This window comes from Mastomys coucha, unplaced genomic scaffold, assembly GCF_008632895.1.
Source record: "Mastomys coucha isolate ucsf_1 unplaced genomic scaffold, UCSF_Mcou_1 pScaffold21, whole genome shotgun sequence".
NCBI lineage: Eukaryota > Metazoa > Chordata > Mammalia > Rodentia > Muridae > Mastomys > Mastomys coucha.
The window spans coordinates 47,943,339-47,968,964 of NW_022196904.1; the positions used below are offsets into that span (position 1 = coordinate 47,943,339).

Here is a 25,626-nt window from a genome sequence, read left to right on the forward strand (position 1 = left end):
TTCTGTATTAAGTTGTGCAGCAGCAATGAGAACAGGAATGGAGGGAAAATGGATTGAGACCTGGAAAGGTAGAACAGGAGGATTTGCCAGCACACCGAACAAGTTGAGGCTGAGGAGCTGAGAGGTATAGCTCATAGGATCTTCTTTGAGAGACTGAGTCACTCTTCTTAGAGGCAATAAGAAGTATATATAAATTGGGCTCTTTCTGTTGGCTGAAAATCCACCCTAGGACCATTGACTTGCTGGATTTTGAGTAGGGCCATTTGGAGCAGGAAGTGTTTTATCCTCGTTCCTCATTAGTTGTGGACATGGACAAGATATGAAACGGACAGACTGCTCCCATCAAAGGTTGATTAGAGCTGTCAGAGAATTAGGTTCTAGAGTAACAGCTGGTGATTATTAAGGCTGAGAACTCCAGGAAGAGATGGAAGCACAGGTCTAAGGTGGGCCACAGCTGGCTAGTAATGATTTCTGCCAATTGTAGAGCATTTAAAATAGTAGGGAGGAAGACAGGTACTGCAATGGTATTGGCTTGTTCACAGGTGCTCTTCTGATCATTATTTATTTTTCATAGTGATGATTCTCAGCAAGATATATCACTAAAGTATGTATGCATGCATCCAGGAGGCTGGCTAATCATAAATGTGTGTCGTGATGAAGGTGCCACTTTGCAGACAGTTCTAGTGCACACTATCAGGACACAGAATACAAAGCACTTATGAATAGACTTTTCCAGAAAATAATTAGGGAGCTATATTTATCTCTGAACCTTCCAGGTAATGCAGTCACATCTACAGTTCTAAAAATAAAACTGCTGATTTTCAGAAAAGCAAAGGATATTTAAAATTAATGCACAAAAACATGCCAGCTTGAGAATAAAAATCTAGATTTAGATATTTATCTACATTAATCTGGTAACAGAAAAAAAAAAAAAAGATGTAGGGAGGAAAAGCCCGAGTCAATACTGGAAAGTAATCATGTATTACTAAGCACTCATCACATCCTGGACTCCTGAACTAGTCCAAAGAAATTAGAAGCGGAGTTGATCTCCGGGGTTCCCTGTTTGACTATAGTCGCATGGTGTAACTATAGAAAAACAGGCAACCCGTGTCCACAGGAGAGAGGCACTCCTTGGGTGTACAATAGTGAAGTACAGGGTGGGGCAAGCACCAGTGGGTGGACTCTAACGGTGGTACAGGTGGGATGTGCACCAGCGAGTGAACAGTGGCGATAGAAAATGAGAGTGTGTACCAAGCATTGGTGCTTGTTTTCGACCAATGGTTCCAACAGTTTTCTAATGACCACTAAAGGATGGAGGTCCTGACACAAGGAAAAGAAAGATATTTACTTTAAAATAAGGGTGGATGTTTCTGGTCTGCACCAGAAAAGGCGCATTATTTCTCATTTTTGTAATGACAGGCTAGGGTCTCTTAAGTGTGGCTTGGATTGCCGTTTATCGACAAGATTTCTCTTTGGGGATCATTATGAATGCGTTTATGTGAGCAGGAAGGATTCAGCACTCACTTGGTTGTGCCGGAGAGGCACAGTTTAAGGAGACTGCTTTTCATAGACATATTTGATAAATAAGAAAATCTTGCCGCCATGCAAGGGGCTGGAAGATGATGGGTCAGGCGGGAAAGCCCGCGGGTGGGGGTAGGGGCGGGGTGGGGGGAGGCGGGGATCCCCACGTCGCCGTTGGTTCCTAGCTCAGTGACGGTAGAGTGGAGCAGTTCCCACTCAGGTTAGGCTAGAGGAGCAGCGCCATGTGCTCCGGGCTCCAGGCCCTGCTGCTGCCAATCTGGCTTTCCTGGACCCTGGGGACCCGAGGATCTGAGCCCAGCAGGTGAGGATGGGGCTACCTCAGAGCTCTGCAGCTTGGATCCGGACCAGGCAGAGGGCCAAGGTTCGGTGTGGTGCCCACTGGCTCTCCCACTGAGCAGGGCGGGGTTGAAGGTGGAGGGTGGGATAGGGCGAGGGATGAGGAGCACTTCCTATGTCTCCAGTGCCTGTTCGTTGCACTCCGGGCCCCATCCTGCGCCCGGCCATGGCAAGCTCTGAGATCTTGGCTCCGTGGCCCATCCCCCGCCCTGCAAGGCGCCACGCTGTCGTGGCCCTCGCCCGCAGTGTTCAGCGCGGACCTGCGGCCGCACGCAAGCCCCTCCCCCGGAGTCCGGTGCGGCCGCTACCGCGGCTGGGGAGGGCGCAGGAGCCCCGGAGCGACCGTAGACCCATAGGGGGCGGGTGCTGTTCTTGTCCGGCTCCGCCCCCGCCTCCGCCCGCCCAGCGCTCCCGCGCCAGGGCTCCTCCTTCCCGGCCCGCTCCTCCCCCCTGCTCTCCTCCCCCTCCCCCTCCGCCTCCTCCGCTCCGGGCCAGCGCGGCGGCGGTGGCGGCAGCAGCAGCAGCAGCCCCGGCTGCGGGTCGCGACGGCGGCGGGGCGCCCCCTCCCCCGTGCCGGGGCGCGGCGAAGGGATGTGGGGCTTTGCGGGAGGAAGGCTTTTTGGCATCTTCTCGGCCCCGGTGCTGGTGGCGGTGGTTTGCTGCGCCCAGAGGTAGGGTCGCTGGTGGGTTGACGGGAAGCGGGCCGGGCGCGGGCTGGCGCGCTGTGTGCGCGCCGGTCGCTGGCGGGTGAGCCGCTGCCTGACCCTGTTCTCTGTGCCATGTGCCCCTCCTTCAGCGTAAACGACCCCGGGAACATGTCCTTTGTGAAGGAGACGGTCGACAAGCTGTTGAAAGGCTACGACATTCGCCTGAGACCCGACTTCGGGGGTAAGTGGGATGCGCGCGACCGCTGCGGGAACCGCGATCCGCGGTGTTGGCGGTCTGGGTGGAGAGGGAGGCGGGGGCGGCCTCCGCGGAGCTGCAGCGGGGTGGGGTGGGTGGTCTTTTGCGAACCCCCCCATCCTCAGAGCCACCCGTACCCCCTGCTGGAGCCTGGCTGATCACGGTGTGCTGCGCTTCCCGCAGGTCCCCCAGTCTGCGTGGGGATGAACATCGACATCGCCAGCATCGACATGGTTTCTGAAGTCAACATGGTGAGTGCCTGCGCTTCCCCAAGCCGTCCCAGGCCCTACCCGGCCGCCTGGGCCCATACATATCTCCCCTGTTGGGCTGGAGGCCCGAACCGGCCTGGGCTTCCTGGCCCGCAGGGGAAGCCGCGCGCTCTGGCGCTGGGCTCCTGCCCGCCCCGCTCCCTGCACGCTCGTGGGTGCCGGGCCTGTCGCGGGGTCCTAGACTGGCCCAGAGTCCCGGTCCTCAGCGCCACCCGATGCACACAGGCATTTCAGGAGAGCTGTCATCTGGTCGTGAGGCTTCCAGCGTGCCTTCTCCTTTCCCTTAGCAACAGGCGCTGAGCACTGTGAAGAGAGACTGGGTGTGGGGGCGGCTTGCATCCCCAGGTGAAAGGTGTTTAGGATTTCCTTTGTTGTCATTTGGAAAGAGCTGCAAATGGCAGGAGAGAAGAGCAAGTGGCTGTAGTCTGTGTCTAGAGGCTTCTTTGATGGGTTTCCCAGCCTCAGCCCCTGTTCAGAGGCCCGGCTTCCTCCGCCGGGCGCTGTCCTAGGTGCTGACGGATCCCTGCCCCGCGCTCTGAAGGGAGGCCTTGCCAGGGCTCTGGAAGGTTGGTGTTCCAGTGTCAAGGTTTATGCATATGCTGACAAAAGTCAGTATTCTGACTTGTGGAAAGAGGAGGTCAGTAGCCCTAGATGCGGAAATGGTGCTCCCCCTCCCCCCTTAATGCGCCAGAAAATAAGTAGCTAAGTGATACCTTGACTTTAGGAAACAGGTTTGATTTTTCTGTTAAAGTGGCACTGTAGAAATTCTAAGAATGGGTGTTTGGAGACAATATTTTTCTAGAGCAATCACTTGGCAACTTTTCTTTTGAGCAAACAATGCTGAGAATATGAGTTGGTATGTTTTTCTTATTAACATAGTGTACATTGGAATCACATGGGCAAACTTGCTTTCTCTAGTGCCTCAGTCCAAGGAGTTCTGACAGAGTTGAGCTAGAGTGGAGACCTAGGTATTCACACTTAAGGAGGATAGCAATTCAAGTTATTTTAAAACAGGTGTTTTGTGCACGATATTTTGAGAAACTTTCCCGTAAATTATAGAGCTATAATATGTACAAATAAATGAGAATAATTTTCTTTAAACATTATAAGGTTTATGTTTAAATAAATGCTATTTAGGGGTTTATAGGAAAAGTATATTTCACCAAACTTATTATCATAAAAGAATTAATTACAACATGAGGGGCTGGACTTCTCAGTCAGGAATACAGCACATACTTACCTAATACTCACCAAGTCCTAACTTTGATAAACAGTAGTGGTCTCCAGCACCTTAAAAAAAAAGAAGCAACAATGTTGTTTGTTTGTTTGTTTTTGTTCTTATTTTTAAACTGTTCTTTTTTTCCACACTATCCAGGTAACGCAACATGAAACATAGAATTGCAAGAAGGACACGACATTAGTGAACACTGAAAATAAACATTATGCACATTGAACTTATTTGTAGCTTTAAAACATACTTTTGTCCAAAAGGTGTGTTTTATGGCCCGGGGGAAGCAATTTCATTTATTCTTGATCCACTGTCAAAACAATTTCAGTAGGGAATTCCAAGATCTCTTGAGAAAACTAATTATGTGTATGTTTAGTGCATCTCTATGTTAAATATCACTGTATGTCAAACAGAATCCAAGTGTATTGAATGGCACTTTAAGAACACACAGTATTAAAAGATCAGAAGAATGAGGGGAGAATGGTAGTGTAGACCATGGTACATTTTATTATTTCATTGTCCTGCTGTTGTGATTTTATGCTGATTTTATGTTGTGATTTTATAGGATTTTGCATGTGGATACATGTCTTCATTCATAGTCCATGAGTGGAGGTGTTCTGCCTTTAGACTTACTGATTGATGAACTGAAGGTATATGTTTCAATATAGAAAAACGTTAAAGTGTATAACAGTAACTGTACACAACATAACCACAGTTTGTTCTCTTAGGCTTCCTCTTTTTGTTTTCTTATGGGAGTACTTTTTTCTGGCTTTGGAGATATAACTTATTTTGAATAAAAATTAGAGCTTAGTAGCATTGGGACCAAAGGCTTTTGGACAGACATGATTGGCAGCCAGGTAAAGTGTCATCTTCCCTACGGAAGCAGATTGGCCAGCATTGTACTGTAGAACACACATGGACAGAAGAGTTATGACACATGACCCATTATCAAAAGAACCTCAATGCGGTTATTATTTTAGCTGTCACCGTTGGCTGGAAACGGCTGAGAATATGTGAATTCAAGGTTTCAGCCTTCATGCAGCCATTTTTTTTTTTTGGAAGTAATTTATTCAGTTAAGAGATTGCTTGACTGCGGCACAAAACCAAATACTATAAATTACGAGTAAAGAAACAATCAGTAAATAATGAGTATAGTCTTGTTTTAAGAGTGTTATAACTATTGGAAGTAACAATGGCACTCAAAAACTAGGACATGGTAAGCACCACTAGAGTAGATGATTGACATACAGGGTAAAGAGAGGGAGCGAGAGAGAGAAAAAGACAGAGGGGTGGGGCGAGAAGGTGGAGAGAAATGTTTTTGATGTGGAAAGCTTCATGAAAGAAATTAGAATTAACCTGGATGGACATGGATACTGGCTAGTATCACCAGTAGAGAATGTTCTGGGTTGGGGAAGAAAATGGCAAAGGTACATAGGACTGCATGGCCGGGTCAGAGTTGTGCTTATAAGCAGAGAAATGCAACTTAAAAAGCAGAAGACACACAAGCTGCCTAGTCCCTTCTACCTTGTGCCTGAGATTTTACAAGGTAATTTCTAGAAGATAGGAGTCCGTAAGCTGACAAGATTTAAAGTGCTTTAAAAAGAGTATTTTGGTAACAATTTAAATTTAGACAGAAGAGCAAAATTGAGAAATAAAGATGGCAGAATTAAAAATACTGTGATAAATGACCATGAAAAGTCATATATTTGTTGTAAATTTTTCTGAAGTTCTCACCCACATAATACATGCACATATACATACACACATTTAGACCGAAACACACATATGCACATATATACATATATACACTTAAGCACAGTCCTATGTATACATACACACATGTACACACTAGCATTTGTTTGCAGTGCTGGGAATTAGACTCAGGAGTGTGTGTCTGCTAGATAAACACCCTTACACTGAGCTGCCTCAGCAGTGTCATAGACATAGTTCTGAAAACATACATTTCATGAAATCAAAAAGTATACATGTACTTTGAATTAGAGTATATAGAATCACATATGTTGCTACGTCGGAAAGATGAAAATGTGCTTGTTTATGAGTTTTGGGGACCATTGCTGCACAGTGGCGACGCTGTGTTTTTCTCTTTAAGCAAGTGTAAAGCGCTGTCTGTACCTGCTGGAAAATGTGTAGATGCCCCCAAAGAGCCTCTGGTCTCAGACAAACAATTATACAAATCACATGTGTGGATGTGTTATCTCATTTCTCTTTTTGGTGTTTTGTGCAAGTAATTAGGAGTGGATTTGGTTACTTTAATCCATAGAATTGCTTTGTGCCACAACTTTATTCATGCTTACTGGAGAGATACTACTTTTTATTTATTCATTATTGTCATTCAGCTTTTCTTTCCCTGGTCCCTGACAGTGAGACGTGGACATCATTTTCTTTGATATTACTTGTTTTGTTTCTCTTACCTTTGCTTTAACATTTCAAGTATCCTTAAAATTAGACACTGTAATATAATTATTGAGATTTAGCATATGGATTTCTGAGAGATTGTATATGTGTGAGAATACTCTGTCCCAGAATTATCATGTTTGTGCTGTTGTTTTGGTGCTTGTTAGTGGTCTTTGTGTAAGAAGCATTCAGGCTAGATAGGTGGACAGATGAATAAATGGTTGAAATATAGAAAGTATAAGGTACTGCTAAAAAATAAAATGTACTCAATTTGACATGAGTTTTATTAAAATGGGCATTAATTTGTTAGCTTATCGTGTCAACTTCATTCTTATTCACTATGAAGTACTGGGAACATAGGATCTGAATTAGAAGTTCTAATACTACTTCTATGATTTAACTAGAACTCTGTTATCCTTTAAAAATTAATTCAATCCTAATGAAAATGTGGATACAGGATCATTTTTTTCTTTTCTGCTTTCACACACCTATGAGCTATCGTCCCAATGCCTTTTCCTTATTGGAGTTAGGCAGCACCCATGGGCACTGTGTTAGCTTGGGACTCTATTACTGTGGTCTTGTCACTCATGTTACAAAGCAACATAGGAGAATTTGAGTGATACAACGGCTAGCTCACACCTGATGTTCACACACTCACACATGTTCATATACAAGTGTTCATACATTATGCTCACACACGCTCATTCTCAGGTCACAATACATGTTTCATATACTATTAGTTCGTTTTTTCTTGGCTTTTATTTTTTCCAGATGAGAGAAGAAAAAGCAGACCTATTCTGGCTAGAGTAAGGTAGGATGGAGGGTTTGGGGAATTGTCTAACATCCTTTCTCTGACTTCAGAGTTGCATTGTTGTTGATGATTGCTGATTGAGCACCTTCCTAGTACAATCTTGCACTCTGCTGATTTGCAGGCAGGAGGCTAAATCCCAGAAGATTTTTAGGGTACTTAGAAAGAATCTAGGCCTAGCAGCTATGGTTTCACTCCTAACTCTGAACTCTGGTCTCAGGTGACCCACTGACCCCAGGTTTCCAGTGCACAGATGGATGCCAACACTGGATCATGGAGGGCCCTGCAAAGAAAACTGTAGTCAAAACACTTGTGCTATCCATATCAGGTCTGTCCCCCGTTCCTTCACTACAGGTGTAGATCACATTTAGAGCTGTATAAGAATTGCTACAAGCAGTTCAAAGGTGAGAATGTGCTAGTGTTCTCAGTGCAGAAGAAAGCTGGGTATGACTCAGCCAGGGAAAGAATGTTTTGCTGACCCAGTTGGGGGTTAGAAAGCTGCTTATCAGGAAGGCATTCTCGGGAAGGTCCACAGAGTATGTCCCTGTTTGATTCTAGGTTGCTGCTCATAGAGGTCTGGGTGTTCATTGAGAACAATACTTTTCACTGCCAGTATGTTTCATGCCTAAGTCATGAGAGTACATCAATGGCAGGCACTTATAAGAAAGCATAAATGAACTGAGGAAATAGATTACAGAAGCCCCTTACATAACCCTCTTTATGAAGAGAAGCTTGTGTTTAATATTAGCACGGATGGTATAGGGAGCTCTAGGCGAATGCTTTTTGTCTTTCCCTCTAGGGAGCTTGTAAAGCTCGTATTGTTAGAGCTTCTTATAAAAGTGGATCTTCCCCTCATTTTCTTGTTTTGAATGGCTTTCTTCTTGAGCCTTCTCAGGGTTTCTTATGGTGCCTTGCATGTAAATATTTAGTTTTAACTGATGCACGATTAATGGACAGTTATATCTGGAAGGAAATTCACTGAGATTCAGTTTGTTGAACATTATGACAAGTTTCTGTCTTCAGCCTCCAAAAGCAAACCCTCTGCTCATGCTTTCTTAGATGACAGGAAAGGAAAGCAGTTGGATAAGTAGCTGCTGCTGTCTGTACTCTTTGTCAAAATGTGTGCTTGTTTAAAGGAAGAATAGCACAGACATAAAGAGGGAGGGTAGTCCCTTCAAATGAATGCATGCAGGAGCTAAAAAATATGGGTTGCAGGGGGCCAGTGTATGTGACTCTGAGAAAAGAAAAGAAAGCTTATGTCAGTTTGTAGACTGTGATTTTCACATGTCAAGTGATTTGGATCCAGTACTTGTCATTTACCATTATCTGGTCAATGTGGCAGCATAGGAAACAGAGCCTCTCCCTTTTGTCACATGGGTCTGTGGTTTTTTGTTCTTTTTTTGTTTTTTGTTTTTTGTTTTTTTTTTTTGAGACAGGATTTCTCTGTATGGCCCTGGCTGTCCTGGAACTCACTCTATAGACCAGGCTGGCCTTGAACTCAGAAATTCGCCTGCCTCTGCCTCCCAAGTACTGGGATTAAAGGTGTGCGCCACCACTGCCTGGTGGGTCTGTGTTTTATAATGTGCACCTGTCACTGTATTTAGAGGTAACTGAAGCACATGGAGCAGTTGAAACCTTTTGAAGTGCAAAAGAGCCACATCACTGTGCAGTTTTCCTATTTACTTATTTTACATCCTTCAAATATTACATCACATTGGTTTTCAAAAGTGTCAAGCAGCCTGGCAAAATATTAAAAGTTCAGAGAAGAAAATGTTTCCAGGGCAAACCATCACAAATGTACTGAGCAGCAAGGCTGGGGCCAGGGTTTGCTTCAGTGGCCTTCCCAACTCACTTAACTAGAGTGTGACACCCATGCTCTGTGCAGGGGTCAGTAGGATTGACACCCTAAGCTAGGTTCTCCCCTCCTACATACCTAATAGATCGTATTCTTTCTGACATTTATCACAGTCTTAAATTTTATTTGGTTGTCTCACTTATGCAGTTTCCCCCATTAATCCCCCAGTAGACCTTGTGAGGGAGGCCTGTGTCTGTGAATACTGTGAATACTGTGGGGTAGTGCTTGGCTTTTGCCTGCTGCTTGAGAGGTGCCTATTAGATATTTGCCTTTTTAAAAAAGGTATGAACGAAAGCAAACAGATGAATGTATATACAAGCGAATGAGTGGGTCTAAACATTTTCAAGAAGATACTTTTATAACATAAAACACGGGCACCTGTGAAGAATCTTCCAGACAAATATGTATGCAATTTTTTTTTTTTTTTTTTACTTCAGGAGACATAATTCAGTCAGGATGTGTATAATTGTACTCCATATACTATCATAAGCTGCAAATAAAATCTTCTGTAGCTGCTACCTCTGTCACTAGGGAGCTTTTATGCTGATTTCAAAGCAGAAAGAAGAGTAAAAGCTTGTACTTGCCCCACAAAATTCAGCCTGTGTCAGGGTTGGTGTGGGTAATTCTAAACCAATCACTGTGTTTTGACACAGAATTTTGTCTCTGCTTAGAAAGCACATGAGCCTTTCCAGGCAGTTGAAGAGCTGAAATTGTGCTTTTTATAGAGACTCCTTGGGCCGCTCTTTCCCTTCCCTCCTAGTAGTACTACCCAGAGATGAGGTAGCTTTCAGTCGCTTGATGGGGCTGTGTGCTCTAAGACCATTTTTGTTAGCTATTAAGATAATTATCTGTCTTCAAAATCTGGAAGGACAAAGACAGGTCCAGTCTCTTGGAGATCTGCTGTACCATCAATTTAAACCAGAGTGGAGCTTTGCTTCTCGAGCCTAGGGTGAAGGTTTGCCTTATTTGTAGTTTTCTCGAAGATTGTGTCATGACGTAGAATCAATCCATCACTAAGTGCTAGCTATTGTATGTCTTTGTATTTTGCCAGGAAACTTAAACACCACACAGCCACATTGTAAACAATCAAAGTTTCAGCTTGAGTAATTCTTACATTCAGATGAGTAAGAATAAAATTAAGATGTGAATAAAACTACACCTATTCACAAGCCCTAATTTGTGCTTCTTTATTCATTTTGAAAGTAGATATAGATTCCATTGATTACATCATCATGTTTTCCTTCATCTACTTCTTACTCAAAAATTAAACTTTAAATAAAATGTGATGTTGAAATGATTAACGAATACTTAAATTAACAAATACTTTCTACATAGTTGTCAAACACAATTATACACACACAGATATATATATATACACATGTGTATATATATATATGTATATATATATATGTATATACATGCATATATATGTATACCACTGTCATTCTTGCTGTTAATACAAAAGAAATCAGGGGCTATACATTTTGCAAAGATTTTACATAAAAGGGAATCATGTTATCATTGATAGTTATAGGTGATATTTTCTGTACACAAACCTAAGTATTGTTTCCCATAGGCCAATTAGAAACAAAACAAAACAAAACAAAACAAAACAGCATTTTGTTTCACAGTAACAGACATTCATGCCCAGGGGAAGATGGTTAATTTTAAGCCTCTGTTTTTTTCTTCAGAGTGCTAGAAGCATAACTTGTAAGGTGGCAAGGATGAATGTATTGAAAAAGGCTCAAAAGGCTTCTGTGCCAACCACACATTATTACTGTAGTAGTGGAGGGGCTAGGGATAGAACACAGACCCCATTTCATACAAGGCAAATACTCTATGTTGAGCTGTAGCCCTAGTCTAACAGACTAGGGCTGAGAACAAAATATGGCTCACCGTGGCTGCTGCCTTGGCCTGCTTTCTGGAGAGAATTAATAGAACCCTGGAGATACATTATTGGGGATGACAATGGGGGGATACATTATGAAGAGGGACAGGCAGATGTCAATGTTGCATCACATAGGAAGGTCCCCTGAACATGTTATACTTCATACCCAGACTTTCTGACATTTATGTTTTTCCAATGAGCTCATGTTGTACATGCTCCTGTTTTCAAGTATTCCCAGAGTGCAGGTGTGTGTGAGCTTAGTACCAGTGCAATAGTGTTGAAATGTGACACCTTTAAGCAGTGATCAATATAAATGCCATGGTACTGGATTTCTCATAAAAGGGTGAGTTTGACCCCTTCTGCCCTCTATGGAATGATATAGCAAGAGGACTTTTGCAGGTGTCTTGACCTTTGACTTCCTAGCCTTCTCCAATAGTAGGAAACAAATTCATTGTCTTTATAACTTACCAAGGCTCAGATGTTCTGTTATGGACTAAGACTCCATATTATAAGCTATGTTATTTTTGCATAAAATAAAATTCTATGTGGATAAAACTTTCTAGCAATTTTAAACATGCCCCTGAGAGAACAATTAAAACAAACAAACAGAAAACCCCTGCCTCCACGAGGTGACCACTTTTGTGTAGTTCTGTTAAGTTTCATATACACGTTCGTGAAGAGTCAGTGGTAGTAGCTCACAGCACAGATATGTTTCTCGACTTTTCCATAAGCCATAGTACTACCATAGGAGGGTAATATTGCTTGACGTAGCTGGCAAGACCCTTGGGGGGACAAATGTGTGACTCAAGGGTTACCAAAACCTGGTGTGTGGGGGTGAGTAAGTCAAAGTAGATCCAGAAATCTCATGAGTCAAACATTTCAACTGTAATCGTTTTTTGTTTTTTGCTACTTGTAAGCACAGAAAACTGGCTTAAGACTGGAGCCCGTGGAGTGGCCTTACTAAGCAGGAACACTTGCTCTGTAATCCTGAGGATCTGTAAGTCCTCTGCACACAAGTGAACATACCTGTTATCCACTGCACAGGCCTGTTATTCGGTATGAAAGGGTGAAGACAGATGGATCTTGAGAGCTCACTGGCGACCAAGCTAGCTGAAACAAAAAGCTTCCTGGTCATTGAGAGGCCCTGTCTCAGGGCAACAAGGCCAGTAGCAGAAAATACCTACCTAATGGCATTTCTTTGGCATCTGCCCGTGTACAATATGTTCTTGTAGTCACACTCACATGCAAACACCACATTCCCCCATACATATGCATGCACACCCAACCCCACTGCACATATTAATATGCTCGTGCTCACAAGAAAGGAGGCGGATTCGTGGTGGGGGAATGGCTCTATAAGTAAGGAACTGGCTGCATTCTCACCCTAGCACTCATGTAAAAGCCAGAAGTGCTCAAATATATCTGTAACTCCAGTGTTGGTGAGGGCAGGAGGGAGAGAGGAGGGGTATTGGAGACAGGGAGGTCCCTGTCCATTGATCCTTGGCTCAGTGGACAGCTAGCCTAAGCTAATTGATGAGCTCTAAGTTCCAGAAGAAATTGTTTAAGAAGCTAAAGGTGAGAGAAGTAAAGGAAGCCACTTTGTGTCAACCTCTGATCTTCACACATATTTGTGTATTTGTGTAGATGTAACATTCTTCCTCTCTTTCCCCTTTCTCTGTCAGGATTCTTGATTTGAAAAGAGAACACTCATCTGCATATCTATCTTCCCATCTATCTATCTATCTATCTATCTATCTATCTATCTATCTATCTATCTATCTATCTCTATGTATCTATGTATCTATGTATCTATGTATCTATCTATCTATCTATCTATCTATCTATCTATCTATCTATCTATCTATCTATTGTCTTCTTATCTGTTGTATATCAAGTGTCTATCTTTTTACCTGTTATCCATCTATCCAGCTTCTATCTATCTTCCAATTTGTGTCTATTTTGTAGCATCTATCTCTCTATCTATGTTTATATATCCAACATCTATCTGTGCAACTATCTTTTTCCTATGGTTTGCCTTACTTACCATTATATCATATTGCATAAGTTTATTTTATGATTGATAATTGTGTACCCACACTTGAGAATTTACCTTATAAAATGAAAGTTTAATTGCATGGATAATTTTCACCACATCATGAGGAAGTTACCCCATAGAGGCCATTGGAGTCTTAACTTGCAAGAACACTTCTGCTGTGGAAAAAGTTAGCTGTCAGAACATTTAGGTCACAGAGTGTTTTGTGAGAACTTGGACAAATCCTTCCTTTATGGCTTTTTTATTACTTTTCTTATTTCTGTGAACAAATACCTGAGAAGAAGCAACTTAGGAGGAAAAGGGTTTATGCCAGTTTAGTCCTAGCCATTTGTGATGAGGAGATCTTGGAGGGAGGGCTGTGAGCCACATTGCCTTAGCAACCAGGAAACAGGTATCTGGCTTTGTTGTACATCTATCTTCAAGTGGACTCTGGATGTATCTCCTGTAGTCAAAACATCTTTCTGTTATTATTCTAAGATAGCTAAATTTGCAGGTTATCAAAATTATCTATATTCAGAATTAAGAATCAACATATATTTAATGTTTCCTTTTGAATATTTTGTGACGTTTTCTTTTTGTGGGAGGATTGAGACAGGGTTTCTCTGTGTAGCCCTGGCTGTCCTGGAATTCACTCTGTAGACCATGTTGGTCTCAAACTCGAAAATCTGCCTGCCTCTGGGATTAAAGGCATGCACCACCACTGCCTGGCTCAATCTTTTTTTTTTTTTTTTTTTTTTTGTGGTATTTTGTTAACTTCATAAATTTTTGCATGGAGTTTACAAATATAAATCAAGGAGAAGAGGACATATGTTTGCCCTTTATGTATTTAACCAAATGCAGGATGAAGAGACTGCATTTAAAGAAGATAGTTGAGAGGCAAAAACCATCTAGGATGTGTAAGGTTCTGGGTCCCCAGATGTAAGAATATAATTACAAGATAACATTTGTATATCGTATCAACTGTAAAACTCCAACATTTTGCCATGTTCTAATTTCTCTTAATGCCTGATCTCAATACAAATGAATTTTACATGCATAAAATCCAAGCTTGTAAACTGTAGAGGGTAAGGATGAAGATGTTGGCTTCCCTGCAATATATGCAAAGCATAGGTGAAGTTGTTGACTTTTGTAAGTTATTTAATTCTGCAAAAGGAGAAATTCAGATGTTCAAATTCTTATGTAACTCAGACTCTACCTATTTAAGATTATGTAAATCAGTGCATGATGTGGCTCCCATTTGGAAGCTGTTATTGACTCCACTGAAATCATAACAAATTAAACACTTCAAAGTGTTGCGCCTTTCTTTGTTTTCTCCTCATATGCAAAGCCCTTGTGATAACGGGTTGTGGTGTACGCTGAGAAGCTGTGCAGTTTCTCCATGTGACACTCCAACATTGGTCTGCAGTGGTAACCCCTGTGTGCTCCGAAAGCTCCCCTCAGTCTGCAAATCTCTCTGATGCTCTTGCTGCTCTTGCAAAGTTCAGGCATTCAAAGAGGCAAACATCTCTTTTTCTAAGTTTAATAGAATTAGCATAGATTGGGAATGAACAGCTCTCTGAAAGCCTGGGTGGGTGCAGCTCACAGGCACTGCTTAACTTACTGGAATAAAGGGGGAAGGGCCAGCGAAGGTGGCGTATGTCCAGCACGGCTTCTCTGTGGCTGACCAGGAGGTAAGTTACCTCTTACTTAGAGAAGCAATGATGACTTTACCTTCTTTCATCCTTCTTTATTTCAAAATGACAGAAAAGGGTTCTCTTTTCTTCTCTCACATCCCCAGAAGAGAAATTCTCCAAAGGGGGACAGGAAACCAAGCATCTATTAACCAACATCTAATTTCCTGCTATATACCCACCTTTGCTGCAATCCAAACTTGATTATACAATAATGTTCGGCTAGAAGGCTGGGAACTTGCCATCCTATAGTGCTTATAATAACCCTGGTCACTTAACCAGCGGGAGGGCCTTGCAGTCTGTCTCACATGTTAGAGAACTGTTTCCTGTGTGAATTATCACAATAGTGCGAGTGTTTTTAGGGCAGAGCACTTTTGTGGAGATTTTCTTTTGTTTTTTGTTTTTTGTTTGTTTGTTTGTTTTTTTCCATTATAACCAAAACTCAAAACCAATAACGAGCACAATAATAGCCTGAAATAGTAAGTATAGTAATAGAATTTCATCAACTGGACAAGAGAGTCCTTTGGGAGAGTTGAGAAGTAGAGTATACAGGACTGGTTTTGTAAATATGTGGGAAAGTCACTAATGTGAATACTTCAGACTGAAGCTTTAGCAAGAGAATCCAAACTGGGCTTTATGCTCAGATTTGAAGAATTCCAGGCTTACCAAAGGACCTTTGCTATTATTATTATTATTATTATTATTATTATTATTATTATTATTATTATTATTTAGCTTACCACCAGAAGTAGCTGGAAAGAGTCAAAGCAGTGAACTTTTCCTGTTTTAACTTTCAAAGCGGGTCAAGTCACCTAGTGATGATGCCTTAATGACTGATATTAATTCAGTTGTGTCACCTAGTGTTGATGACTTAATGACTTATATTAATTCAGTTGTGCTGCTGAGTTGTATCCTCTTGCTCTTCCCTTTTTTTTCCCTTCATTCCAGAATACTTGGGATTTAGAAGGGGACTTGACTCATATGTGAGTGACTGAAACATTGACACAAACAAAGCTAGCTTTCGATTGCCCTTGTTTTGTAGTCTATGGACAATAAAGTGTTCCTGTGTACGCTTTGCCCATATGGCCTCATGGATACAATACTGCTGAGATATCATGGACAAGAACTGTTATTGAAGGGACTCATGAAGAGCGCGCTCACCTGAGCTTACATTGATGAGTCAGTTTGGGAGTCTTGGAGGAGTCAATCCTGATCAATTTATAACAGATGCAGGTCATGGTTACAATGACTCTGAGTGGAAAAAGAGGAAGAATATAGCAGTGCTGGGCTGGGTGAGTTGAGCCATATACAGTCAGCCATTACTTACAGCATTCTGCAAAGCAACCTGGGGAAAAGTGAAGAGGGAAGCAAACTACACTTTAAACAACAAATATTTATTCTCACAGATAAGCAGTCTGCAGCTTTGAGATGTGAAATCCGGGTGCTGCCAGATTCAGTGCCTGGTGAGGGTTTCCCAGTTCACAGATTGAGGCTGGTAAGTTATCACATGGCAGAAGGACCAGAGTCCCTTGGACATGTCTTCAGAAGGCACTTACTCAGAAAGATGTAACAAGGGCACAACACTCTTCACCTGAGGCAGGAGCATTATGAGTCCTAGCCAAGCCTGGACTATCTGGTTAGAGCCTGTCTAAAAGAAAGGTATGTGTTTGGGGATGTGTTAACCTCAACCATGAGAAGTGCCTTTATGACCCAAACACCTTTAAAATACCAGGGTCTGGAGACCCTGGTATCCACCACAAACTCGGAGAGGGAGGCTGCACATTCCCTCCACAGAAGTCTCAAAGGGCACAGCAATGACTTAAGGAGTGACAGATGAAGTAAACATTGAAAAAAGATGGCAAAATCTCCTTGTAACAGAAAGGATTTTTGTTTGTTTCATTACTTAGAATATTAGGATGTGTTGCCAGACTTAATTAGAAAATAGAATTACAGTTGTCTTTTACTATCCATGAGGGAATCCTTCCAGGAACCCCGCAGCTTCCAGAATCTGGAGATACTCAATTCCTTCCTCCAGAATGCTCTCTTACATGCATGTGGCCTGTGCATGTCCTTCCATATGCTTAAGCAATGCCCATATAGCTGTATTTATTTAAATATAATCCAGGCTGACCTGGCTAAGAACTCCAAGTTCTCCTGCAGGCAGGAGTTACATGTCCATATTTCTTACAGTACTTAATGCAATGTAGATGATGTGCATATGGTTGTTACTCGGTATTGTTCAGGGGATACTGTCAGGAAGAAAAACCTGCATGTTTGGTTACAGGTGAGTTGGTTTTCTTTTCCTGAGTATTTTTCTTTTCATGGTCAGTGGAATCCACAGATGCAAACCATGGTTACAGAAGGCACACTAGTTTGTCCTAGGCACAATGAATAAATTCTGTTTATTTCAGTTCTTTTTGATTTCATAATTGACAAAAGGGGAACCCTGGGGGTGCTACTGAAGTGACCCTGTTGCTGTCCTCTGGCAGCTGATTCAGGTTCATGCTTTTTAAGAGAGTGACAGCCTCAAAGGAGCCTGTGCTATAAGGCTTAGTGACATGCCTGCTGCTTGTTAGTTGGAGGAAAACATGAAAGACACTGGGTAGATCAAAGGGCAGGCAGAACTTCTCTCTTAACTGGAACTTTGCAGAGACAATGCTCACATGTTTGTTTTTGTTTGTTTGTTTGTTTGTTTGTTTGGAAAGAACACACAGAACGCTACAATGAATTCCATTTTTTTAAAAAAACCTGGTTTGGGGACAGAGTCTTGTTATGGTAGCTCAGATTGACCTTAAATACTCTATCCTCCTTCCTCAGTCTTCTGAGATCTGAGATAAACCTTAACCTCATGTGAGGTTTCTAGATTATTTAGCACTGTGTCAGGTACAGGAACTTTTTTCTTGTAAGATATTCTGTGTTCTTCACAAGGACTCACATGTTTAACATAGACAAAATGCCTATCCATCAGGACTTTCAGTGCTTCCTACAGTTGTAGTCCTTTTGTAAAAATCATCTTTTATAGTTTTCCAAAAAGAAAAGAGTTTTGTCTTACAATGAAAAAGTTGAATGTATAGAAAATATAATTACATGCATGAAATGCATATATATGTATGCCCAGGTTACCATCAATCATGCTTCAGTGCTATAGATGATTTGAAACTATTACATATATTTTAAGAGATATATACTATTCTCCTGCACACCTGAGTTAAATATTTCACTTATTTACTTACTTTTAAATTATATCTACTTATTTGCATTTTTTCCTCTTGATGTGTATATGGGAGTCAGAGGATAATTTGTGAGAGTTGGTTTCTCCTTTCACTGTGTGAGTCCTACATAGAAAAATCAGGTCATCAGGCTTGGCAATAATTACCTCTACTCACTGAGCCATCTCAATGGCCTATGTATAAAATACGGTCCTGAGTAGTCGTCTGTGGTTGGATATATAGGTTGCATGAATATACTTCCATGTGAATTGTTGTATTGTGAATCATTTCCTTCAAATATATTTTATCCTATACAGTTACTGAATCAGATCAGTTTTTAAGATTTTTGATTTTTTAAGACAAGAGCTTCCCATTATCATTTCTGTTGAATTGTGTAAGAATGTTCCATAATTATAGAACATTCCTGTTTTGTGAATAGAAAGAGAACAATATTCTGCAAAAACTGATAGGATTTAAAGTCCAAACTAAATTCAGTCCTCAAAGTGTTCATAATTTTAGCATAATTTTAATTCACTTTCTCACTGGCAAATATGAATCACATGCAACTTAATTATATTTAAATTGACTTGATCTGAACTTTATGTTTAGTATGCTAAAATATATAAGCAATAGAGAATACAAGTTAAACTTGTTATCTGGAATGAATTAGTATCAAGGTTCATTTACCCATATAAATTTGCACAAGAGAATTTTCTCAGAAATTGTGCTTTGGGGTTCAGAACTATTTATGTTCATTTGGAAAGCCAGGTTCTGCCAGGATATTGTAATTTCAGCTAAATCACAGACTTAATCTCAACAACTGAGCTTCAGTTCTCTGGGCTGGTGGAGAAAATGTGGGGAAACTGAGGGCTGAGTTTTGTAGTACCAGAGAAACCCCATACCACATCTGTTATCTGGGGGAAAGGCCTGGGGAGTGGCAGTGCCTTTTTATATGTTAGGAGCATAGTGATGTCACATGGAGCCAGCCATAGTCAGCTGATTATTTGGAAGAGTTACTCAATGACCCATTAATGTGCTTTCCCTACACAAGTAGTATTTGAGGGACACATTTCTATATAGTTAGTGAGATAAGAAAAAGTCAGACATCCTTTAATACGATCCAAAGTTTGGTTTACTAATGCCTCTTAGTAAAAAATTACTAAGTGGCTATTAACATTTAATTGGAAAGGGGATTTGGATGGAGTTAGACTTAACTGTTTTTCCTTTCCTCCTAGACATTAGTCCTTCCCTTTGTTATGAATAAGAGCACCTAATCTTTTTTTTTTTTTGATTTGGGTATTAAGGTCCCCCTTTTGACCAAAGGCTATATTTTGTTTCCTAGACTTCTCTTTGTTCTAGTCTTTTGAACTCTTTGTTTCCAATCCTTTCTGAACCTTTTGCTCTGCCAGAAATTTTTGTTTGATAGTTAGGCACAATGCTACATGTCTATAATCCTAGATTTTTTAATATTGAGGCAGGAGGATTATGAGTTTAAGGCCATCTTGGGCTCCAGAGTGAGACCCTGTCTAAAACTAAAACTAAAGCCAAAACAACAACAAAACCACCACCAACAAAACAAACAAACAAACAAAAGAAATGAAGAAAAGAAAGATAATTTTAGTACAATTTGTCTCTAAGCTCAAGAAAGAAAAGAAAGAAACAAAGAAAGAAGGAAGGAAGGATAATTTTAGTCCAACTTGTCCTTAAGCCCCTGGCCCTGCCTCCAGCTGCAGGCAAAAGGAAACTGTTTCAGGATTCTGTTGCTCTTGAAACCATGGACATGTACAGCTTTGAATAGAGCAGCCTTGAAGTTAAAAAAAAATGCTTGAAATGTCATAGCAAACCTACATGCTAGAGAAAAGTGTTTCTTGCTACAAGCGTCTCCCGGGAAACAAGTTCATTACTTTATCTTCATTGTCTTCAACAGCCAGCACATTCTTTCTTTTTAAAGCCTTCTTTGCCACTTCTCTTTCCTGATAGTTGAATGCAAATTTCTTTTTTCCCAAAATATTAAGAGCACTGGATGTTTACTTCTCTGTCCCCTATCCCACCCTCTCTTTCTCTAAGATTCTCCTCTTCCTCACCAAAATAAAGGACTGCTGACTCATCCCTTTATCTGTAATTTTGGCCTTTCTTCTACCCACACTCACTGGCTGCTTTTCAACATGATACTTGGGGGTACCAAATGTCTTTATAGAAGAGTTACCCCAAGCTCTTTGCTCATATCCTGTCACCAATTGTTGAAATCTTTTTATATGATTCTTTCCTTGATCAAGTTTCTAGGTGTTATTTCTGGACCAGTATCAACTTGTGGCCTGGTCTGGGCCCGTTTTGCTGAGTAGCCCACCCAAGCTGAGCCTCACATTGTCATTTAGTCCCAGAAAAATTGTATCTCATTCCACTTTTCTCATATAAATACATACACATATATATGTATGTATGTATATATATATGTGTACAGGCTTGCCTACTAATTTTAATAATATATAGAAACATATTCCTTTCCCATTTCCCTAATTTGAAGTCCTCAAGTGTAAGCATCTGTAGTTTCCTATGCTCTGACTCTGTACACCCAATGCTGTGACTCTATTTTCCCTGTTGTTTCCAAGATTTGAGCTCACTAACAGTCTGACTGCATGAGTCCTAGTAGAATGGAGTCCCTGAAGTCACACTGTCAAGTGCCAGGCATTTGGGATAAGGACCAGCTCATTAGTCTGGGGAGGAACATCTATGGCCTGGGTAGTAGTCATCTGATCAGCCTCTGATGCTTGCAGCAGCATACCAAGCAGCAGATGGCAAAGCAGGAAGCTTGGAGGTTCTTATTCAGACCTGGAACCCCTAGTTTTTGGTTACTATAAAATTGAGCTTCTTCTAGAGAAAATTCTAGAGCAAAGAAGAACAATACACACCTTAAACAGGAGTGTTAGCATTTTAATTGAGGAGGTGGCCAGGAGCAAAAAAACAAACCAAAACAAACTAACCAATATAGGCCCATTTCAATCCAGCACCCGGAGAAGGAAGGAGTGAGGTCAACACAGAGCCATATAGTCATCTAAGGGGACAATATTTCAATTACAGAGAAGGAATTATCTGGAAACCCCAAAACAAATCTGTCAACTAGGAACTGAGCGTAGTACAGCATGATGGTTACGCTAACTTAAATGTCCTTATGTAAAGATGATAATGAGGTAATCATAGATATGCTTACTATTGTGACTTAATTGTCTCACAGTGTATGTGTGTAAATACCGTGTTGTACACTATAAATACAGTTAGTCTTCTTATCTACAAGCTCTACATCTATGAGTTCAAACAAATGTGAATTAAAATAAAAAATTCAATAGCATAGCAATACAAAAATAAAATATAAAAATATGCAATGTACCATAACAATGATTTTATCTTTTATACTGTATTACATAAGTTAAATGATCTAAAAGGTATTTAAAGTACTCAGGAAGGTTGGCACAGGTTGTGTGAGTACCATGCCATCTTATAGAAGGGAGGTGAGCATGTGTAGATATTTTTGAGGACTATGTTAGAATCTAGATACAAGAATTACTTTATATTACAAATTTTATTTGCCAATTAAAAATGTACATGTCAAAAAGGCTCATTAATGAGAGCAAAGAGTGACAGGCAAGGTGACTAAAGTGCAGCTGATTAGAAGGTGGCGTTGAGCCTTTGTTCCACTGGCCAAGACTATCTCCTAGGTAAAGACATGGTTAGAATTGACCTAGAAGAAAGTACTGCTGGTCTGCCAGCAGTTTACATGTTGGGAAGAAGCAGGATACCAATTCACCCAAATGCCTATATTTGTATCAAATGGAGGCACACAAATGATACATTTGTATTATTTCATCCTTGACAGATATCTGTAACAATTGTGCAGAGTACCAGTGAATTAGGGACGCAACTCATAAAACTCAAGATGTATTATTGAACAGGATTCATGTGCCTCACTTTTATTTCTAAAAACAAACTGTCTTAATTACTTTTGTATTGCTGTGATGAGACACCACGGCCAAGGCAATTTATGAAAGAAAGCATGTAATTTGGGGCTTGCTCACTATTTCAGAAGGTGGCCCCATGTCCATCCTGGCAGGGAGCATGGCAGCAAAAAGGCAGGCATGGCACTGGAGCAGAAGTTGAGAGTTTACATCAGATCCGCAAGCAGCAGGCAGAGAAAAAAAGAGACTGGCATGGCCTAGAATTATGAAACATTTTTGGCCCGATTGATGATTGATATACCTCTTCCAACAGGGCCATGCAACCTAATCTTTACCCAAAACAATTCTGCCAGCTGGGAACCAAAGGTTCAAGTCTGTGAGCCTATGTGGGGGCCAGTCTCATTCAAATCACCACACCAACCAACCTACAATCAGCAGGAAAAGAAGTTAACTTGGCTATTCGCAGACTTGCAGAAGGACCAGTCCTGTTCCCCAACCAAAATTCAACCCGTAGGATGCTACCACACAGTGGCACAAGGTCCTCATAAAAATGGCTTAGATTTATCATTAGCTTTTCCCCAAGGTGCTTTGAAAATATTGGGGTGTGAGGAAAATTAGGAACCAAGCATCCACCGATACATGAAGTGGATGAGGTTGGTAAGAATCCAGATCTTAGGAACCCTGTCTAGAGGGAATGTAGTCATTGCTGCTCCTCTCCTGGGCCCTTTTCCAAGATTTTGAGCCCAGAGTCTTGGAACCTCTGTACTTCTGGCCACAGTTGGTGTGCACACATTCCTGTGTATCCCCCTGCTTTGATCTCTGCAGTGAAAAATTTCCAGTTGATGTTCAAAAAGATTGTTTTATGTTTAATATTTGATTAAAGTGATTGTAAAATGTGCTTTGTTAAAGAGAGAGAGATCCTACAAATTCTAGAGTGCTTTATCATACAATACCATTCTTTCCCCTCTGCTTCCTAAGATGGAAACTACAAAAGCACAAGTTTTGGACAGTTCTTAACAGTATAGAGTATGTGATTTTCAATTGCAGCAGTTCTTTAATGTTTCATAATCAAGGATGATTACAGAAACCTAAATCTTGGTGTGTGACCCACCTCTCCAAGAGGACTAAGAGCCCAAGGCCAGTCTGTGCCATACAGCAAGAGCCTCTTTTCAAATCAAACAAGATAGATAGATAAGGTGCTCAAAGATCTAGAGAGAGATCTCATTATTCCTGAATGCTAGTTCCAATGTTTTGGTGACGGTATGGGATGGGAGTGAGGTTGAAAATATGCCACATGCCGACATTTTTAAAAATGTCTTAAAGAATATATGATTATACCCTAATGACATTTGGAGGTAAATGACCTTTGGAAAACGTAACTGGTTCTTGATGTTCTGACTTCTAATGAGCTGTTAGGAAAAGTGTAGGATATTATTTCACTTCATCCCTGGGGCACAGTTCCAGGGAGCTTCCTTTCAGGGATTTGTGTTGCATGTGGGCTCCAGTTTCTCGCATTTCTGACAGTTCTGTAACATTTATGAGCTGAGCAGTTCATGAAACCACTCTCTTGAAAAAATTTGCTTTGTTAGAGCACACTTAAAAATTGTTTCTTGAGCTTAATAGAATCATCAGACTATAAATGAGCCTGTCCTCTTTATAAAGGTAGCTTATTTACATTTAATGAAAACATATTTTTAAAAAAACTTTCAAAAAATTAGCACTGAAAATATAATTATGCTATTTCTTTGATTTTTCTCTCCTCTATACAACCTCTTCCACATACCCCCACTTGCTCTGTCTCAAAATTTTGGATTCTATTTCTTTATATGTATAAATACTGTTCAGTCCATATAGCGTTACTTGTATCCATATGTTTTTATGGTAGATTATATGGCATTGGACAACCAATTGGGGAAAGGGTCTTTTCTGGGAAAACCTATTTTTCCCACCTTTAGCATTCTTTAATTGCCTATAGTGCCTTGTCTAGGGTTTAGGCCTCCTGAGCTCTCCCCTTTCTGTATTAGTTTGATGTGTCAGTTGATGTTGTCCTTGTTCAGGTATTGTCTAGGAAACCATGCTGTTAATACTTCATGGGTGTAGCTTTCCTGATCTTTTGATGAGACACAGCCTCATGTCACACTTCACTTCCTTTGACTCTTATAGTCGTTCCACACCCCTTCTGTGATGTTCCCTGAGCCTTAGGTACAGGTGCTATGCTGAAGATATGTCAATTTAGACTGACCCCAACATAGTCACTTCTTTTCTGTATAGTCATTGGTTGTGGTTTTCTGTAATGGTCTCCATCTGTTGCAAAAATAAGTTCTTTTGATGAAGAATGGAAGCTACACTTCTCTGTGGTTATAAAGATAAATTGTAGAATGTAGTTAGGGATTATAGTGATGTGGTAGCAGGTTTTTTTTGTCACCTTCATGCTGCCAGAGTCATCTGGAAGGAAGGAATCTTAATTGAGCAAATGCCTCTGTAAGATTGACCAATATGCAACTTTGCATGGCATTTTTTTTTTGACTGCCATTTGATGTGCAAGGACCCAGCTCACTATGGCTGGTGCCATCTCTAGGTTGTCATTTGTGAGTGCAATAAGAAGGCAAGGTGAACAAGCCATGAGAACAAGTCACTACACATCCCTCTTTCATGGCCTCTGCATCAGTTCCTGCCTTGAGTTCCCAACATGGCTTCCCTGCTCTTTCCTGAACCCTTTCCTCTTTGAGTTGGTTTTGGTCATTGTGTCTTATGACAATAATAGGAACAATAGAAACCTCACTAAGACTGTTGGTTTATTAAAGTTGAAGTTGTAAGTTGTCCTCTTAAGATTCATGTTCTCTTCTAATAGGATTCCCCACCTGCTAAATGGGCCTTAAGGGGACCACTTAGGTGGGTTATGTATAGCACTCACTGTTTTACCCTTTGGATTATCAGACACATATTTTTATTAATCTTGATTCTCTGTCATCTGTGATGCTTGATTGTAGTTTATTTAGTGCCAAACATGGCAGCACACTTGCCAGCTCTATTCCCTAACACAAAGCAAAGGGGTTTTAAAATCCAAATGCATATAGTTTTGTGTGTGCTTGTGGTCCTTTTGTGCAACTGTCCATGTGTTTAAGTCGGAGGATGACTTTGGGTATCAGCCCTTGCCTTGTTTAAGACCACATCCACTCATTGATCACCACAGCTTATGTTTCCAGGAATTCTCCTGTTTCTATTTCCCTTCTTTCCTTAGGAGCACTCAGCTTTATGTGGGTTCTACAGATTCAGAGTTAATATCTTTCTAATCAGCCTGTTATACTTATTTTTACAACAAAAACAGTTGACACAACTATTTTGTCATGTAGCTCCCTGGTTTGATCAAGGAGTACTTATCCTTCTGTGAGCTGGCCTGTCTAGAAACCATTTGAAAGACATTTTCTTTCTTTCTTTTTTTTATTTTAGATATTTTCTTTATTTACATGCAAATTTCTCCATTCCCAGTTTCCCCTCCA

General features: G+C 41.0%; 1 protein-coding gene across 2 annotated transcripts in view; it reads left to right on the forward strand.

The window, feature by feature from the left end:
- The first annotated feature begins 1,700 nt into the window (after positions 1-1,700).
- The window catches only part of Gabrb3 (gamma-aminobutyric acid type A receptor beta3 subunit), a 233,683-nt gene continuing 209,757 nt past the window's right edge, over positions 1,701-25,626 (forward strand). Inside the window, exons 1-3 of one of the 2 annotated variants that reach the window (XM_031386833.1) lie at positions 1,701-1,843; positions 2,675-2,766; positions 2,965-3,032. In XM_031386833.1, coding sequence (XP_031242693.1) covers positions 1,764-1,843; positions 2,675-2,766; positions 2,965-3,032 — 240 coding nt within the window. In that variant the 5' untranslated portion in view covers positions 1,701-1,763. Of the gene's footprint in view, positions 1,844-2,344; positions 2,550-2,674; positions 2,767-2,964; positions 3,033-25,626 lie in introns of those variants that run through there. The other variant, XM_031386832.1, reaches the window with a different exon arrangement.